The 21,380-nt window shown below is 33.8% G+C and overlaps 1 protein-coding gene across 4 annotated transcripts in view; it reads left to right on the top strand.

Annotated features, from left to right (window-relative positions):
• The window catches only part of TMEM168 (transmembrane protein 168), a 31,027-nt gene extending 12,358 nt beyond the window's left edge, over positions 1–18,669 (top strand). For 3 of the 4 annotated variants that reach the window (XM_032401741.1, XM_032401740.1, XM_032401742.1), the window contains exons 3-5: positions 8,178–8,320; positions 10,375–10,649; positions 14,827–18,669. In XM_032401741.1, coding sequence (XP_032257632.1) covers positions 8,178–8,320; positions 10,375–10,649; positions 14,827–15,374 — 966 coding nt within the window. In that variant the 3' untranslated portion in view covers positions 15,375–18,669. The remainder of the gene's footprint in view (positions 1–8,177; positions 8,321–10,374; positions 10,650–14,826) is intronic. The other variant, XM_032401743.1, reaches the window with a different exon arrangement.
• The last annotated feature ends 2,711 nt before the right edge of the window (positions 18,670–21,380 follow it).

Genomic DNA, 21,380 nt, shown 5'->3' on the forward strand with positions numbered 1-21,380 from the left:
TTTTTTTTTTTTTTTTTTTTTTTTTTTTTTTTTTTTGAAAGATTTTTTATTTATTTGAGAGAGAGAATGAGAGAGAGCAAGCACATGAGAGGGGGGAGGGTCAGAGGGAGAAGCAGACTCCCTGCTGAGCAGGGAGCCCGATGCGGGACTCGATCCAGGGACTCCAGGATCATGACCTGAGCCGAAGGCAGTCGCTTAACCAACTGAGCCACCCAGGCGCCCTTTTTTTTTTTTTTAATAAGTCAATAAGACAGACTTAGTACCACAGCATTTGGTACTAGTATTATTGCTCAGCTATAGGCTTTTCAGAAATTGTGATAATTGATAATTCATATAAAGATAAAAGAGGAGGAAAGCATCCAGATACCCAAGGAAGTATACCCCATGGCTCACTCTTAGGTTTAGAGATTCTTTCCAGTATCATTCACATGAGATTTATATGCCTTTCCTTGCCAACCTTGTCATTTGCAGATTCCATGGGAGTATGATGTAACTTTTTGTAGAAGCCTTTTGACCCAAACCAGAAAAACCATAATCCGTTGATTTCTCTATAGGGCAAGCAATGGCAATCACTGAGTGTGACAGATGGAACAAGATCAGCCTCACATCCAATGAAGGGATGAAATCCACAGATGTAGCATTTTCATTTCTAGCAAGATGGCAGGATCAGCCATATTACTTCACTTGGCATGGGGAGCAGGGAGTTTTCAAATCTGCCAAAACTAGAAGTGCACATGTTTCATAATTTTTTGTTTTGTTTCATTTTCTAAAGTTTTGAGCTATTTTAGTCTAGATGAGAGAGGGGGGACACTAATTCTTTTTAGCTTGAAGGCATTCTTTTAATTTGATGTTTTATCATTTCTGCCAGAACACTATGAAACAGGAGTACTTTTTTTTCTAAAAGACCAACAATGGTCCTAATTTGTTTTTCTTGAAGTAAAAACAAGGTTTTTCTTTTTTCCCCAGATGATTTCCCAACTTTTAAAAATTTTAATGACCGTAGAGAATTTTTTCCATTTAATAAGATTTACCATTTATTAACTGTTTTCTGTGTGCTCTACACCATTCTGTGTACTTTCTGTGTTTACTTAATCCTCCTGACACTCTGAGATAGGTACCATTATTATTCCCATTTCATAAATAAGAAACATGCGTGAGAGATTAGGAAACTTGCTCAAGGCTGCAGAGCTGGTATGAATCCAGGCAATCTGCCTTCACAGCTCTTAACCACTTTACTTAGTTCCATATATTTTTAGAGTTGGAAACGAGGATAGAGATTATTTGATGTAACCTCTTTATTCTGCCCACAGGAAAAGTAAAATTCAGTAGACTTCCTGAGTTTGATTTCCATACCACTGTTGTTTCGCCTTTACCAGGATTGTCATCTAAAAAATGTCTGGTTTTGCTATCTGTAGTTTGAGATTACTCAAAAGAAGAAAAAAAGATTTCTAATACATTTACTAGAGCTTTAACTCTGCATCAGTATTTCCTATACAGTAATAATCATTTAGCTTTTTATTGTCTTGCTCATGACTTCCATTTCGATTTAAAAATGCTTCACTGCAAATTACAGCTACCATTTATGGTGCTAGCCATATTCACATATTTCTAATCTATACTACAGGCTCACTAAATAGTAGTCCCCTTTTATAGATTGTGACTCAAAAGGTTAATTAATTTGCTCATGTACTCACAGATGGTAAATGGCTGAGCTAGGACTGAACCAGAGTCTGACTCCAAAGCTTAAGTCCTTGGCACTAGACCCTATTGCCTCTGTATAAAGAAATCACTTGACTTTAAAACTGTGAGGTAGCTTTCCTAATGTTGTTTTTTTTTTATGTTAATCACCATACATTACATCATTAGTTTTTGATGTAGTGTTCCATGATTCATTGTTTGTGCATAACACCCAGTGCTCCATTCAGTATGTGCCTTCTTTAATACCCATCACCAGGTTAACCCATCCCCCCACCCCCCTCCCCTCTAGAACCCTCAGTTTGTTTCTCAGAGTCCATAGTCTCTCATGGTTCGTCTCCCCCTCCGATTTTCCTAATGTTCTTAAAATTTCCTCTACTGAGCAAATTTTTGGAGGCTGCCCATTGTTTCTTAAATATGGGTTTCTCACATTAAAGAGTATAATACCTTCATTTATATATTGCTGTGTAATATACATTTATATATTCTGTTTCTTAGTTGGACTTCATTTTCTTTAGACTTCCATGTATACTCTTTCCCAAACTGGTTTACTTAAGATGACTCATACAAAAATACTTCTAAACAATAATTTTATCTCTTAGGTAAATGCCAGATTTTTAAATATGAAATTCCAACTTTGATTCTGTATATTGCATAGAGATTTTGTTCCTATTATCTGAGAAATTTTATGATATGAAAGTGTTGAATGTTTTGACTATGACTTGAAAGCCCAGCTGAACAGAGAATAGCTAGTAACTACTTTTCTACAAAGGATATTACTTAGAGTTGTTTATTGGTCTGCTAGTATGTTCAGATTCTGTCTACTTTGAAATTTGCATCATGTCCTATAGTTTGATAGTGAGCTTACAGTGATTTGGAGAAATGGAGGAAGAAAAAGTACCTACACTTAATTGTTTTGATTAGGTAAGTTGATCATATTTATTACAGGGAATTGTTTAAAATATAAGGAGTACACCAAAGTCAAATGAAAGCTGTAAATGTTTGCATGCCAGTAAAATTGAAGCTTTCTGAAAGTGGCAAGTGGATAAAACATCCTAAATTTATTTTTTCTCCCCCTGGACATATTTACCATCTGTTCAGTTAAGATTGCTAATTTTTTTGTGTTGCCGAACTGCTCACTGTTGTTTGTGTATGTTATCTTGATAACCTAATACAAATATTTAACATTTTCTCTGTTAAATTTGACTTTTAAAAATTAACATAAAATTATCAATTTTCTAAGATTATAAAAATAACAGATCTGTTATATATGAATTATCAGTAACTCCGAATATCTGCTTATTTAGTCCTATTAAATATTACCATTCAGTGTTGTATAACTGATGTGAGAGTATTGAATAACACCACTATCCGTTAACATTTTAATTGGAATTTTAAATTATTTAATAAGGCTTCCAACTTGAGTCATGTACAGACTAATTTGCAATTGAAGTTTATCATTAAATAGTTTATAATTTAGCAGTGAACTACATTAATGCAATGCTTTTTTCTAATGGTAAAATTAGGATATTTTAATTTCACAAAAAATCTTAGTAGGTTTGTAAAATTCTTTTTTTTTTAATAGTTTTTTTTTTTTTTAAGATTTTATTTATTCATTTGAGACACAGAGTTAGAGAAAGCATGAGCAGGGAGAGAGGCAGAGGGAGAGGGAAAAGCAGGCTCCCTGCTGAGCCAGGAGCCTGATGTGGGGCTCGATCCCAGGACCCTAGGATCATGACCTGAGCCGAAGGCAGACGCTTAACCATCTGAGCCACCCAGGTGCCCTGGTTTATAAAATTCTTTAAGGTAATACAGAAGTCAGTAATAACCATTGGTATTGTGTCCATATGAATATTTAAAGAAAGGCTAGTCTGTACCCTTGACATAATTTGATAAGTAGGGCCAAATTTAAATATTTCTGGGGCACTTTCAGAAATGGAAATTTCCATTGTCTTTAAGAAATAGGAAAGATGAGGAGACATCAAGTTAATAAATAGTCTTAAAGGAAAATGGTTTGATTAAACAAAATGAAAAGTTAACATTTTTTCATGGTACAACATTCTATTACAATTTACATGTCAAAATTTAGTTCCCCACTCTAGAATATCAAATTCCTTGCTTATGAATTATCTTTATATATCTATGTCATGAAATTTCCTAGTAACTCTTAGTACAGAAAGTCTGTGTACAAACCTGAACTTCTCAGTTTTGCTGCTAGAAACTATCCTAATTTTTGGAATAACGTGCAGGGACTTTTTTTTTTTTTTAAGAGGGTGCTATTTTTTTTGTAATTCTATTTTTTAAATCCTGTAATTATGTCTGTATAGCAAAATAAATAAACAAACAAACAAACAAACATGCCTGTAAGATTGAGTAGACCAGCTTATCTAGCCCGAACATTTTTTTAAAAATATGTGCCTTTAATGCAAATACCATGTGATTTCACTTATATGTGGAATCTAAACAAAACTAACAAACTCTTAAATATAGAGAACAAACTGGTAGTTGCCACAGGGGAGGTGGGTGGGATGATGGGCAAAAGAGATGAAAGGGATTACGAGGTACAAACTTCCAGAGATGAAAATACAGCATAGGAAATATGAATAATATTGTAATAACGTTGTATAGTGACTACACTTAACCGTGGTGAGCACTGAGTAGTGTATGGAATTGTTGAATCACTATGTTGTACACCTGAAACCAGTATAACATTGTATGTCAATTATACTTCAATAAGTTTTTACAAATGCCTTTTAAAAAAAATGTATGCCTTTAGGCAGCAGTGCACTTTCCTTTAGAATCCTTACCACTGTTTATCACAGCTGCTTCACATACCACTTTTCTGGCCCCTGAAGGCTTTTGTGACCCTTGCTATAAATTATAGTGAGTTATTTAGTTTCTTACATTGCTATCTTGATCAGAAAAGTACTGTTTATGTAAAGTTAAAGGTAGAAATAATAAAGTTGTCATATTGGTTATGGTATTAAGTAATTCTTTTATATGAATGGCTGGCATAATGTAGAAGTAATCCTTTGACCAATTAAACCCCTAAAAACAAAAGATTTTTTGTTATCCTGGAGCAACATATGCAATAGAAGGTATAGAAAAAGAAAGTATTGAAATTATTAGTATTTGTAGGTAAGATGATTACCTGGCAAACCTAAGAGTTAACTGGAAAATCAACTGAAAATGCTATAGTAACAGTTGTGAGAATTATGCTGCATCTTTAACATTCTAAACTCTGTCATAAAAGGTTGATTTTGTGGATAGTTATCATTAAAACCTAGCCACGATAAAAACTAAATTTTCTTGGAATTGTAGGATGTAGGTAGTATAAGAAGAAATAAATGGTGTATAGTATTTTTAATGCATTTAGGTGGCAAATAACAACATGTAAATATACAAAAGTCAATATCCTGTAAGTCCATAATCAGAAAATGTAATGGAAGTCATTCCATTCATACAACAAGCATAAAATGAAAAAGGTTTAAAAGAAACTTAAGACATTTTTACAAAGATATATAAACTCCACTTAAGGTTTTGAAAGAAGACTTGAATAAATGAAAATACATATCAGACTTTCTGGGATAGTAGCAAACACTGTGCCCTGTGGACATGTTTAAAACAGAGGAAGGAAGGTTTAAAGCTGAGCTGCACTTCTAGTGCCATCAAGAGGAGCAAAAATCAAAGCCCAGGACTTCAGAGGTGGGGTCTCTGGTAAATTACCTCCCATTTTAAGATAACACACTGAAAGAAAAGGGTGGAACCGTGTCCAAGACAGCACTGTCATGAATTTGCATCCTGACCTTGTGTCCTGTGAGTGATCTGACCTGGATTAAGTGGTCAAACCTGTATTAAGATACTGAGTTGTAATGCCCCCAGCTCCCTGGAAGAACCAAACAAAACTCTTGGAGAAAGGTATCATTATCCTAGGCCTGAAATTAGTCGTGTGTGTGTGTGTGTGTGTGTGTGTGTGTGTGTGTGTGTGATGTAGTTATAGGACTAATTTCAGGCCTAGGATAATGATATATACATATGTATATACATATATATGCACACACATATATGCACACGTGTGTATTTTTGCATACAATGTTCAGCTCATAAATATAACCAGGTACACATACACACACGGCATCAAGAGCAATAAGCAGCAGGACCAACAGACAAGAGATGACCAGAAAATCTTGAGATACTGGAATTATCAAAGAGAGTAAACCATATTTACCAAGTTGAAAATAATAAAAGCAAAGATAGTATATAATGGTAGGAAGTTGGAAACTATAAAATAGTGACAAGGCAGATTTGAAAAAGAACAAGTTTTAGAATCAGAAAATAAAATACCTGAAATTAATTCAGTGTGCAAGACTAACAGATAAAGCTGAAGTGAACATTAGTGAATTGGAAGATAAATTTCAGAAGCTATACAAGAAGGAGCACAAAAGAAAAATAGGGAAAATACAGAAGACTAAGACTCAAAGAGGATGATACAGTGAGAAGATCTCTATTTTATTGGAGTCCCAAAAGAAAGGAGGAAATAAAGGCCAAAGGAAGTATTTGAAAGAACAAACAGACCAATGGAACAGTATAGAGTATAAAAACAAATCCCATAATACTTGATTTATGGCAAAGACGGCACTGTAGAGCAGTGTGGAATGGTTGAGATTCTCAGTGATTGGTAATTGAGTTAGAAAAAATGGAGTTGGACCATAAACAAAAATCAATTACATTTGGATTGTAGGCCTAAAAATGTGAAGGGCAAAACAATAAAGCCTTTCAAGGGTAATGTAAAATAATCTTTTTGACCTTTGGGTAGAGGAAGATTTCTTTAACTTACACAGAGTGACATTACAATTAAAAACATGTTAAGCAAGGGGCAGCTGGGTGTCTCGGTTAAATGTCAGACTTGGATTCGGCTCAGGTCGTGACCTCAGGGTCGTGAGATCAAGCCTCTAGTTGTGCTCTGCGCTTAGCTTGGAGTCTGCTTCTCCCTCCCCCTCCGCCTTTCCACCTGTGCATGTACACTCTCTCTCAAAGAAATGAATAAAATCTTTTTTAAAAAACCATGCTAAAAAAAAAAAAAAGGCATGGGGGGAATCATTTGTCATACAACCCACAAAAGTCTTAAATATACTGAGAGCAAAACAAAGCTATAAATCAATAAAAAGGCAGCCCCATGGAAAAATGAGTAAAATATTTAACACTTCACCAAAGATGAAACTCAAATTAACAAAGGGATTTGAAATAATAAGAGAACTCAATACTTATTCTGGTTTTATTAAAATAGAAAATTAAATGGAATCTAAATAGCAATAATAAGGGATCAGCTAGTTAAAATTTTATACATATAAGAATGCCATTCTTTACAAATGATTAGCATTATATTAATAGGCTTACAATGTATTAGTGTACAGAACATTTTCCTTTGATAAACAATATATATTATCTGAAGTCAGAATATTTTAAAATGTGTGGAGGACAGTACTTGCAATGATTTTAATCACTTATCTCTTTTAATTGTATTTTCTAATGTTTCTAAATTGAGCATGTACTGTATTTTATGCAATTGATAGCAAACAATGTCCCCAAAATAGGGCATTATATCCATTTTTCCATTATGGGAATCACCTATTTTTTATTAAAATTCTGAAGGAATCAGCCATCTCTTAGCATTAGAAAAATGCATGTTCATGCACAGAAGCACATAACCATATACTATGTGCAGTAGCAAAACAAAGAATATGGAATAATATTAGTATTGTGAAGCTATAGATCAGTACTGAGTGATTATCATTCCATTTTCTTTTCACTTAAATGGATCCTTTATTTTTTCTGGGTTTTTCTGCTTCCCTTTTTCTCTTCTGCTTTTAGGATGCTTAGATGCCCTTTATGTATATAATACATATGTATACACACACTCATTTTTTTTTTTTTTTACAACTTTGAATTTACGGAGTCTAGAGCTTTTCAAAGGAAAAGTTTATTAAAAGTTTAAATATAAGAATGGGATTCATTTTGATAGCTTTAGAATCTTAAGATTTCTGTAAGATTTTATTTAATTTTGGACTTTTCACAGGAAAAAAAATGAGCCCTTTCTAAAGTAACTTTTCTGATAAATGAGTATGTTATTTGAAAAATGATTTAGAATATGTTTTAACAGGAAAGGATTTGTTTTCTGGATTTTTCTGTCATAGCAAGAGGGTTTTGTTTTTTAGTTTGGGTAGGATGTTACCTGGCAAATTAAAAAAATATGATGTGCTGTATTTGTTTTGCCACAACTTCCAAGAAGCTTCCAGATTAATTTAGGTTTCATTGCTCATCCATATATACTTCTCTGCTCCAGCTTGTAATTGTTTTTAGGTTATTAATTGTTCTTTTTATCTTTTTTGGAAGTAGGGGCAAATGTATGTATATGTACATATGCACACACGTAAGTGCAGTCACACACACTGTATAAATATGCTGTTTTAAATTTCTTTTAGCCAACAAATGGAATCTTCTTGAGCATGTTTCTGATAGTTTTACCATTGGAATCCATGGCTCATGGACTCTTCCATGAATTGGGTAACTGTTTAGGAGGAACATCTGTTGGATATGCTATTGTGATTCCCACCAACTTCTGCAGGTACAGTAATCTAGTATAATTAGTAGTGACTATTTTACTCAACATTTTCCTAATATTTGTATGAATTTGAATATAAAATGTGATAGCTCATTTTTTTCAAAGGTATAGTATTTTCAAAATATAATGCTCTTGCAGTTTTTTTCATTTATGCCAAATGTTTAAAAACTTTTATTTACTCTGCATAATGATATAATCTTCAGGATTCAATTTAAATATTTTTTTGATGAATGTGATTAGCTTATACTTAGCTAAAAATCAGAAAATACAAATAATGGTTCTAAGGAAAGGTCCTACCCTTTCTTTAGAAAAGGTTATCTTGTTTAAGAAAATGTCCTGTGAAACAACATGGTGAAATTTAATAGTATGTATACTGGACCTGAGAGTCCTAAATGCTAGTTCTGTGTTACCCTAAGCAAATCATAACTTCTCTGAACTTCAGTGTTTTTACCTAAAATGCCAACGACAGGGGCTCAGTTGGTTAAGTGTCCGACTCTGGTTTTCAGCTCAGGTCATCATCTTAGGGTGGTGAGATCGAGCCCCACGTTGGGCTCTGCACTGGGCATGGAGCCTGCTGAAGATTCTCTCTTTCCCTCTCCCTTTGCCCCTCCCCCCTCAAAAAAATGCAAACGACAATACCTAGTCTTCCCATCTCAGAGGAACATTATGAAGAGCTAATGAGAATATGAATGTAAAAATACTCTGCTTACTGGAAAATGTCATACAAAAAATTGGGAATGAAGTTAAACATGTATTTGTTTCATTGTAGTTTTATTCCAAAATAATTTTGTCCCTAAATGTGTGGCAAATCTTTTTGAATCTGTAAATATTGCCACATTAAAAATTTTTTTATAGTAAGTACCTTTGAAATAGAAAAAAATCAATCTTTGCTGTTAATAAATTTTGATTATCCTTGGTGGTTTTTGGGGTGGGGGAGGGGGAAGACTTGAAATAAATTTTTTATTTCAAATCTTTGACATAAAAACCAAAACAGACTATTTGTAGTAAATATTTTCCTTCATGTTGAAGGCTTTATAAAGAGCTGCAAATTCTTACGAGGAGTAAAAGAAATAGATTTAAGAGGCTCCCATAAAGTAAGATGTGACAGTTTAGCAGGGAGAATACGTGGAAATAGTAATTTGCACAGATTTTTATTCTGATTTTTGTTAATACATTGCTTATTCTTTTACTGTTTGTGACTGCTAAATGTTACAAATAGAGAACAAAGTGTCTTCTTATTTTGATGAAAACTGGTGTCATTAGAATAGTACTGATAATATATGAAGGAAAATAATGAGGTTTTCAAAACTACTGCAAGAAATTCCTTTTCTGGATAGGAGTGATGATTTTTTTTCTTGCTCAATATTGATATTTTGATTCTGCTAGCTTTAAGACATGGTTTTTCATCTTTACTACAGTAGCATTTTACATTTGTTCTAGGATCAGGTCTGTCTTCACTTAGTGTTCAGTAGTATAAGGCAGTGGGCCTAAATTTTAATAACCTTTTCAAAATGTCATTTACTAACAATTTCCTCTGTCATTTATGTTCCTTAAGTTAGTAGAACTTGAATGCAACTTTATAAAGACTGTCTTTTTCAATATAGAAATATAAAACATTGCTTCCATGTTTTGTTAAAATTTTTTTGTCAAGGAAAAAAAGTTCTTTCATTATAATTCTCACCTGGGTGTTCTTGAAGCACGGGGTAAAATCAGTATGATCTTGCTTTTAGAAAGTCTTATTCAATATCTGTCATTTGGTAAAAGAGTATGAATACAGAACAAAGAATAGTATTATCTACTTTTGGAGATCTTTTCCCAGCTTTCAGTTTGGTGATTATTTTATTGGCTATATAAAAGTTATATAGAAATACAACTTTTAGAAACTAAGCTTCGATGTTCAAGCTTAATTCTTAGCACTTTAGAAAAGAGGATTTAAAAAAATTCTGCCATTTAGTTGTCAGCAACTGTTATGATGCTGAGATAATTATAAATGAAGAATAAGAATGTGACATAGAATGACACTCTTTAAACACCAAAATAATTTTTTTTTTCTTCAGTCCTGATGGTCAGCCAACACTTCTTCCCCCAGAACATGTACAGGAGTTAAATTTGAGGTCTACTGGCATGCTCAATGCTATCCAAAGATTTTTTGCATATCATATGATTGAGACCTATGGATGTGACTATTCCACAAGTGGACTGTCTTTTGATACTCTACATTCCAAACTGAAATCTTTCCTTGAACTTCGGACTGTGGATGGACCTAGACATGATACGTATGTTTTGTATTACAGCGGGCACACCCATGGCACAGGAGAGTGGGCTCTTGCAGGTAAATGCACCTCCGGCAATTTAACTGTTACGAAGATAAACCTATTTATGGAAGTCTACCCTTCACACTGAAACATTAAATTTCCAAAAGTCTCAAGTTTCTACTTCACAGTTTACTAAGTATACAGATGACTTTTGTTTTTCTCTAGCATACCTGTTTAGCATAGTATTAGTAATCTCTAAAGGTTTTGAGAATTATGTCTTAGTTGGAAGAAAAAAATCTGCTTACTCTGAGACATTATCAGTTTCCCTTTAATGTATTTTCAGAATTATTAAATATAGTTACATTTTTCAGAAGCTGATTAACTTGACTAGTACTTCTAAGTCTTTAAATGTTATGGATGCTGATTTCAATAGTTCTGCACATGTGCAGTTTTATTTAAGTTAGAAAGCTCACCAGGAGTTTAAACAGCAAGTGAGATAATGTGGTGGGAGTAGCTCTTAGGTCAGGAGACCTTGGTTCTGGTCCTGATTTTGTCACAACAGTGTTATTTTTGTCACTAACTTCTCTCAGTTTCATTCTCTCCTCTGTAAAATGAGGGGGTAATATTAAATCTTCTTGCCAATGGTAAAATGAGACCTATATTATATGTAAATTTGTTCTTTGGGCTTCCCAACTAGAAGAGAGACCATGTAAGTCATGGGCTTTGTTTTTTGAATTATTTGCCTAGCACCTAGAACAGAGCCTAGCAGATCCCTAGTAGGGATCCTCAAGTAACAGATCATTGAATGAATCATGGGGGGGGAAAAAAAGGGGGGTAATTTTCTTATTTTATGTTAGAAATAGTTCTTTTAGAACTTAATTCTATCCTGCTTTTTCCTTAAATATTATAGATGTTTTATACTAAGAACACCTACAAATAATAAAATAGACATAAGTAGAAATAGATACTCAGATCAAGGACAAATATAAACAGAAGTGTTCTGGAAGGACAGAGGTAGAGCTCCCAACATAAGAACTCCAAGTAGAGATGATTAAGGGTTAAAGTAGAGATGATTTTAAACCATCATGGTCTCACTAATTTCATGCTAGATTTGTAATGAGGGTTTCATCATAAAAATACTGTTGTAATTTTTGGTTTTGCAAATAAATATTGAATAACTTAATGGCTGTCTAGGAGTGAAGGCAAACATTTATTGGGCACATTTGAAGCAGTTACTATGCTTGGTACTTTATATACATTAAATTTAATCTTCACTTAAAAAACTTTGAGGTAAGTACTATCACCTCTATCATCTTCATTTTTCAAAGAATAAAATGAAAATCTAAAGTTGTTACATATCTGTGGTCATAAAACTGGTAGGTGATGGAACCATGATTCAAATCCAGATCTGCCTAACCCCTTAAAGTGTATTTTGTCCCCCATTGTACCATGTGCTGCCAAGGCTAAAACCATTAAGGTAGAGAAAATCACGTTCTGGTTTAGTAGACATTTTTGTTAGCACTGTTCACCCATTTTCTAAATACTGTCGAAGAAGGTAGTCCACATCAAAATTACTTGAATATAGTTTGTGAAACTTTTACTTGACCTGTAACTTTTTAATAAGTCAATGTAGAAAACTTTTTAAACCCTTATGGCTATTTTAATTCTAGGTAAAGTATAGCATTCTGTGTACTTGACCTTAGAGCACAGAAGAAAAAGTTCTGGTCAATTCAGAAATCTTCACAGAAATAGAAATTCAGACCTATAACCCAGGATTGATTATTGAAAACTTACTGTAATGCTTATAATAATGAACTCTCCCCAAATCACATGGGGGGAAAAGGCATAATTTTGGTGGTCATGCATATATCCTTGGTTATTTTAAGTATTTTAAGAAAGTAATTTTAAAAGTAAGCTTGTTCTATGTTTACATGAAGGATTTATTAATATAAGCATTTTTCAGTAAGTTTATATTTTTCCTCTTAAATCTTTAAAAAATTTATTTCAAGTATCTTTTAAACGATGGCTTTGGAAAAAAATTCTAGATGTACAGTTTACTACTATTTACATCAACTTTTTCTTTTCCTAGGAAAAATAATAGACACCAAGATAAATAACATATACATCAGTGTTCTTAAATTTTCACTCACTATGAGTTAGCAATAATTTATGAAGATTTAAAAACTCTAAAGTGTGACTATATTTTAGGTAAATATCTAGCAATTACATTCTGGAATGGTATCTTTATAATATTTTTTGACTATGTCACCAATGAGTTGACCATTATAGAATTCCTCTCTTAGCCAAGAAGATTTGTTCTTGTAGGTGTAACTTTCTTTGTTGGAGACTTTATTTTAAAAAGTAGAACACAATGGAAAAAGCACGTAGCCCTGCCTTCAGGATGGGTAGGTTCATCCATCCTAATTCAGCAACTCTATACTCTCTCAGCTTGAGGCGCCAAGCCCGCTTGGAGGTATCCAGGTTGAACCAGGCATAGAGGCTGAGCCTTCCTTTCAGTCAGTTCCTGCCCTGGGCTGCTAGAGACATAGCCTCAAAGGCAGATAGTACTCAAAAATACTACTGAACCCTCCTGCTCAGAGGAAAATGCTTTAATCCATTCCAGCCCACGTGACAGCTTTGAGCTCTGAGAATTATATCTTTCTAAAAACCTGTAAAATAGAAAACATCATGACTGGATTTTACATGAGTTAGCAAGTTAAGAGCAGGTCCAGAACTAAATACCACTGTGAGAAAGAAAATCTGTATTTGCCCTTATGTCACCTAACTTTACTCACAGTACTTCTTAGAATATGTAGTAGTCTCCTTACATTTATGGAGTTTCATAATATGGAATCGGCTATTTTTGCCTCTTTGTTTCAGAGTAAAAAACAATTATGATAAAGACAAGAGAGAAATAAATGAAAAAAATGTAGATAATCTATAAAGCAGTTTATCACAGATAAACAAAGCCTTTAAAAAGCAGTCTCAATTACTTTAACTGCATCAGATGGCTGTTAGCTGAGATAAATTTAAGTACTTTCCATCTGGGCCAAAAGCCAAATGCAACATAGAACCTATTCATAGGAGAAAGCAGAGCAAACCAAACAGGAGAAGAGAAATAGTCATATGAAAAGGCTTTAATGCCCCTTTAAATCTTTTATTGATATCTAAAGAGCATGTATATAAGAGAATTAGTGTAGAACGTGCTTTTAGAATATTTATTGAAATAGTTGTAGAAGGCAAGTTAGACAATGATGTTTTGTGGCAGATGGATTTTGTATAATAGCTCTTGTAATCTGTGTCATTCTCTGATCTCCAGAGAAATTGAAGAGAACTGGCAATAATGAAAAGTTAACATTTTACCATATAATAAAAGGTATCTTCTGGAGCTCTCTGTGAAGCAACACATTAGTAATACGTGGAGACCACGTATTGAAATAGTGGCTCTGAGGGGAAGAATGAAGGGGGGGGAAATCGGAGGAGGAGAAGAACCATGAGAGACGATGGACTCTGAAAAACAAACTGAGGGTTCTAGAGGGGAGGGGGGGTGGGAGGATGGGTTAGCCTGGTGATGGGTATTGAGGAGGGCACGCTCTGCATGGAGCACTGGGTGTTATGCACAAACAATGAATCATGGAACACTATATCTAAAACTAATGATGTAATGGGATTAACATAACAATAAAAAAATTAAAAAAAAAAGAAATAGTGGCTCTGAAATGATAAGCATGAGTATAAGAACAATTCATGAAACAACTTTTTCATTGTCAAGAGTCTAAGATATAGTAGGCTGATGAATAAAAGAATATTAATTGTTCATAAAGAAGATAGATAGACTTCCATGTTATGCTTTTTCTCCTAGTATCATAGACATTTTCTCGTCATTAAAATTTCTTTATAAATACCATTTTATTATAATTCTCCCTCACAATTTATTTCCATTCCTCTTGGTCATTTCAGATTTTACACTATCATAGATAGCAGTGGGAAGAAGATCTTAATATGTAATTTAACTTCATAAAAACAATTTTCTTAATTTATTATAACTTATTCCTTTTTTAATATAACAAGGATTTTTTTTTTTTTTTACCTGAAGTTGAAAGTCTGTTTTTAAAAAACTCATCTGACAAGAGACTTTTGAAAGGAAGATTCCATCTATTTTTTTGGCCTACATCTTTAATTCCAGGAACTTAAACTATACTTAAGAAGAGGCTTCAGAAATTATTACTCTATTGAATTTTCTTTTGTTCACAGGTGGAGACATACTGCGCCTTGACACACTTTTAGAATGGTGGAGAGAAAAGAATGCCTCCTTCTGTTCTCGCCTTATTATCGTATTAGACAGTGAGAATTCAACTCCGTGGGTGAAAGAAGTGAGAAAAATCAATGATCAGTACATTGCGGTGCAAGGAGCAGAGATGACAAAGACCATAGATATTGAAGAAGCTGACCCACCACAGCTGGGTGACTTTACAAAGGACTGGGTAGAATATAACTGCAACCCCAGTAATAACATCTGCTGGACTGAAAAGGGACGCACTGTGAAAGCAGTCTACGGTGTGTCAAAGCGGTGGAGTGACTACACTCTGCATCTGCCAACAGGCAGCGATGTGGCCAAGCACTGGATGTTACACTTTCCTCGTATTACATATCCACTGGTGCATTTGGCAAATTGGTTGTGCGGTCTGAACCTTTTTTGGATCTGCAAAAGTTGTTTTAGGTGTTTGAAAAGATTAAAAATGAGTTGGTTTCTTCCTACTGTGCTGGACACAGGACAAGGCTTCAAACTTGTCAAATCTTAATTTGGAACCCAAAGTGGAATATTATTGAGAGTTCATACCACCAGTTACCACTAACTTGCCATTTTTTGTATATGGATTTTTATTTGTGAAAAACATCTTGCTACTGCTGTAGCTGCTCTCACTTTGTCTTTTCTCAAGTAATTATGGTGTATGTAAGATGTTGGGAATAAGCATTTTATCCTACAAGTACGTAGGGAGTCGTAAATGCTGATGCTGTGTAAATGCATCACAGAGGTTAAAAATAACTGCACTTTGAGGAATGTTTGCATATGCCTCTGATTAGAAAGAAAACACTTGTCTATGCTCTGCAGTGGCCAATGAAGAATTAATAATGCCTTATTTTCTAGGCATAGATTAGAGATTGTAGACCAGACTGTTTACTACTACAAGAAAATTTCCAATTTGCTTACAAAAAGATTTTTTTTTTTGTCAACAGGTTTGAGTCCAAGACTATTTGAAGAATTACAAACTCTTTCTTAAAAAAGGATAAAGGGAGAAGCCTGAAATGAGTGCAAAAATTTGCTTATAGTCTACCATTCAGATGTCTTGGTTGTGACCTATTACCAGTGTAGTAGTAAAGCCCAAAAGACTGTTGAGATCAAAACATTCTTCCTGTAGGTAACTGTAAGAGGCTAGAAGCCTACAAATGGCTCCTTCCTGCGTTGTTGGGGTGGAGGGAGGGGCTCTGAAAGCACTGGCAATTTTAAGAGTCTTTCTCAGGGTAATGTTTTAATGAACAATGTTTCCAGCTACAAATTCCTTCCAAATAAATTGTCTTCCCTTTCAAAAAGTAAACTTTTTAAAAATTTAGCAATTTCTCATTGATTTAGGCTATTTTCGCTATTCAGAAATGATTTTGATCTCTATGGAATTACTGCTCTGCCATGAAAATTATCTTTCAGATCTCTCATTAGTGATGACATTTTTTTCTACTGAAGGTCAAAGGATTGAAAACAGGTCATTTTTTTTCTTGTATACATATATTATGTAAAAAAAGTATTTGTGTTGGCAATTTTAGTTATGCATAATGGTGTGGTTGTAATTTTTAAAACTTAATTCAGTGTTTTGTCTGATTAAAGCGGGCACTGATCAGGGTATCCCCTAAGAGGTAATTTACCCCCTGTTCCCTTCCAGTAATCCTTACATTCTAAATTTTCATATCTGAGAAATAACAAGAGGGGAGTAGAAGTAAATTAGGGGATAATCTAATCTTTGTTGTTTAAAGTGTGACTTCTCACCACTGAAGCCATTTTTCTAGCCTCAGAGAGAGGACCTAATGCCTCTACCATTTTCTACCTGGTGACTTGAACATTGAAGTTTTTGTTAGGTAGAAGTCACTTAGTGTCAGGGAACTCGTATACCACTATCTATGCAGCCTTGTTACAGTCTGATGATTTCTGTGTTTTGAATATGATTTTCCTAATGCTTTGAATAAAATTTTAAAAATTAATTTTTCATGTAATGTGCAAAAAAAGTGACTGAATAATTTTAATATATTAAAAGTGATAGTCATAAAAAATGCCCATGTGTTATTAGAGTTCATGGTTGGTAGCAGGTTGATTTGAAATTTTCCAATATTTGGTTACATATTTATATCAACATTATCCAAATGAAATAGTTTAATGTTTCATTACTATTCAGAATTAGTATAGCAGGAAAGTCAAGTGTTAAAATTATGAGCTTATAGCTACAAAAATATTAGTATTAAGTAAAATCTTTTAAATTTCCAAGCCAATATTGAGCAAATTAGCTTTAATTAAAGGATATATCTTTACTCTGAGAAAGCCAAATATAAAGGTATATTCTGCATTCTTTATAAAGTAGTATTAAGATGGTACTAACAATCAGATTCAAAAGGTAGCAGACTTTACAGCCACAAAGCTAGTGTTCTGATAATTCATTTTCTATGACCAGAAAAGTTCTGAGCTAAAAATGTGATTCAAGCCAATTAATAACCACAGTTACAGAATATCCACTTTGATGAATTCCCCTCCCAAACAAAAAATTATAAAATGACAAGAGGTGGCATCCTAAATTAAAGCAGCCATTTTAAAACATTAAAGTAACTGACAATATAATATGGAGAAAGAACATTATAGGAGGGATAAATTGATTGGTTACTCTAACTTAAAGATTAAAAACTAGATCTGACAATTAGTAAGGATAATTTTCTTATGGCTTTCATTTTATATACCATATGTTTACAAAGGAGTTACTGGGGGAGTGATAGGAATACTTTAGGGCAAAACTTTATCACCCCACTAAGAAATAGTTAACATGGAGATGTTTTTCAACATAATGTTGATTTAATTTGTTTTCTTATATATCTTGCTGAAACCAGAAAAACCCCACCCCCTAAAAACATCTTTTAAAAAACTATATACTGTTCCGTGATGAATTAACGAGCCAAGTTCTTTCTCTTCCTATAATTTTTCAGTTAGGCTGTTATTTCATTAAGAATTTTGTTTTAGTTTGCTCTGACTAAACTCTTCTTCCCTGGGATATTTGGATTTGTCTTTGCATAGCTTTCTATCTTGCTCTTCTTAATACAGAATTGTACAGAAGACCATTTTTATGACCAGTGTTTTCATAAGTTTATTAAAAGTTGCATTGCTAATTAAAATGCATTTATATTGAATGCATTAGTGGGTAGATCTTTTTTAAGTAAAATCTTCATTAGAATCTATTTGTAACTTAAATTAGAATCTATTTGTAACTCTACATTTTGTTTGTAAGTTTGGCCTAAATATATTTGCTGTTGTGGGTACTGCCTTTTTATATGTATTCTTTGCCATTTAGAGTTGTCTCCTTCAAAGTAATGTTCTACGTTACCTTTCCACAGAGGATAGCTAACATTATGTATGCCAGAAGAAAATGGTTTGATTTTAAGAAAGTTGTTAGGTATATTTCATAGTGAATGCTCAAAGGAGTTAGATCTGTCATTACTTTTGACCATCTCCACTATTGGAAACACACTAGATCTTCCTCCCTTTTCAGGCAGAAACACACATGTTGGTACTCTGGTGTACAATTACCCAGAAGAGTGCCTTGCCCCATAATAGGAGGTAGTAAAAGAATATTTTTGACTGAGTGAATTTAGAATCCTAAGGAGAAATTGGAATAACTTGATTGTAAATTACTTCATTTTATTTATAATTTTAAGTGGATATTATTTCAAGATCCTCATTAAATTAATAATTACTAAAGACTATTACAGAATCAGTAAAAGGAAAACATCTCACATTTTTTAAAACATATTTTTATTAAGTAAACACCATGCCCAACGTGGGGCTCAAACTCACAACCCCAAGATCCAGAGTCCCATACTCTCTACTGACTCAGCCAGCCAGGTGCCCCAAACATTTCACATTTTTAAAAAGTAGTGTCAGGATTAAAGAAGGAAAAACTCAGGTTTCAATGAAAATATAGCTCATGTCACAAAAAAGATAGCTTTTTGTTGGTTGAGTTCATTTTCATCGGACTCCGATATGATATTGAATCTTTCATTGATTTCCCATTAGAAACATATAGACAAATTGGAGACTTATCACAAATGGAAATTATTAAAAGAAAGTGATGAACAAAGAAGAAAGTTGGCTATGGTCATCAGTGACAACTAGACTATAAAGTCAGAAAAAATTGGCCTATAAACATAAAAAGATTGAGAACAAGCTAGGGAAACTACAAGTATCTCGCTTTTGGGGGATCTTCCCTATTTACTAGTTGTAATACATCAAGTATGAAACAATGACACTTAAGTAGTAATTGCTTTGAGCAACTTTTGTTGACAGCAATTTACATTTATGTGTATTAGGAAGTACTGTTGCTATTCTTAGACCAAAGCTGATTTGAAATTGAAATCTGTAGGTTCATCACTAGGTTTTTAAATATTAATACGTAAAAACCATTTTGATTGATTAAAAAATAAAATTGACCATCTTGTGTGATGATCTCACAGCATTTTATAGGTATTAACTTAAAAATATTAGAATAAGTAGACAGTTTTAGTAAATTTTTGTTGTTACTGTTTGGTCTGTACCTATAAAAATTGATCTATCCCAAACTGAAGATTTCTTTTTTTAAAGATGGATTTATCTATTTGTCAGAGAGAGAGAGCACACGAGCAGGGGAAGAAGCAAGCTCCCTGTTGAGCAAGGAGCTGGATGGACCCTGGGATCATGAACTGGGCTGAAGGCAGACGCTTAACCAGCTGAGCCACCCAGGCATTCCCCCAAACTGAATATTTTTAGTAGTATGCCAAGAATTAGAGAGGAAAATGGTATATCTTCCTAGGCCAGCAATGTTTACTCCATGTAAAGTAAAAGTATTTTTATATCAAGATATACCAATGTACTGATAAGCAGGATTTACATTAATTTTTAGTGTAAGTCAGAAGACTTTAAAGCAATTTTATTTTTGTAGCAGGTCATTTGTTCTATCCTTCCAACCCCAGGACATTGAAGAAAACCCTAATAGTGGATGTTAATGACACTCTATAGAGAATTTTTTTTTTTAAAGAAATCCTTTGTCTTCTGGCTTAGAAATGCAAATAGCACAATGAATTTTCTCAAAACAAATAATTTTGTTTCTATATATATGAAATTTCAGATGGATGCCATTTTAATACAATTTTATAATAGACATTTCTAAGTTCTTTGGAGTCCTTACATACATTGATTTCTTCTACACAAATAGGTACTGGTAAGGAAAATGGGGTGAGGATTTTAATTTGTAATCCATATCCACTATATCTCTTCTACCATACTCCTTTTTCTCCAACACCTAACCTTTGGATTCCTTTCTACATAAAGCAACTAATTCATCAATAACAATAAAAATGACAATGGCTATCATCTACTGAATGTTTTTTTATGTTCTAGGCACTGTGCAAAGCACTTCTGTATCCATGATTTCATTAAATCCTCACAACCACCTCTTATGATGGATATACTTCTTTGAATGAATCATATGGTATTTGTCTTTCTCTGACTGACCTATTTTGTTTTTTGAGTATTTTGTCAAGGGGCCAAACACCTGGCAACAAGCACATAAACATACCCAAGAGGAGCAACTGGTCAATACAAAGATCTTCAATTATTAATTGCACTAATATCACCAATTTTTAGACCCTCCCTTAATTTCCCGGCGATGTTTGGTGCTAGAGCCTTTCTGGGGTTGTCCTGGACTGGTCAGAGGTTCCTCCCCAGAAGCATCTTCTTTGAGGCTACTAGGCTATAGCTTGCTTCTCTCTGGCTCCCCAGTTCAACACTCTTCTATTTTGTCTTCTGGATGTGTACTGAAATCACTGGTCTGGTGAGAAGGATCCTTCCTTTCTCTACATCTTGATGGTACCATGTACTTGTTCCTTTACTAGTAATTTAATGGGACCTGGAGGATAAGATACAAAGGCATGTGTTCACTGTCTTGAAGTGAATATAAATTTCATTTTTATGAAAACATGAAATTGACTTCCACTTCTGGTTAGGATATAAAATACAAAAGAACTTTGATTCAGTGGAAACATGAGAAAAATTCCAGATAAAATAAACATACAATTTATTGGAGCTATTGCAGAGTAGTATATACAAGCAAGTCTAGGTGAAATAAATCCCAAAGAGAGATGAGTTCTTCATAAGTAAGCAGAGACTGAAGCAGCTTCTATACCCGGGACACATGCCTGTCTGGGTGCTGGTGACTTAGAAATGGAGCTGCCATAGACAAGATTTTGCAGAAAAAAAGAAACTGGCTGAACTTTCTAGGATATTGTGGGCTGGTGAGATGGGTCTGAAAGGTCATTAAATGCTTGACCCAAAAAGCATGCCCCCTTGCCCTGGAATTTTGCCAAGAAACTGGCAGTAGAGGCGGACTTAGAGGCAAAGAGAATTTATGTAGCTTTGTGCATCACAATTGTCAGAGTTGGAACCACATTTGAATCCAAACTAAAAGTGAAACACAATTCTTACTCCAGTTCAAACACTAAAATAATCAAATTGTTCAGTCTCTTGA

This window comes from Phoca vitulina, unplaced genomic scaffold, assembly GCF_004348235.1.
Source record: "Phoca vitulina isolate PV1807 unplaced genomic scaffold, GSC_HSeal_1.0 scaffold4, whole genome shotgun sequence".
Lineage (NCBI taxonomy): Eukaryota > Metazoa > Chordata > Mammalia > Carnivora > Phocidae > Phoca > Phoca vitulina.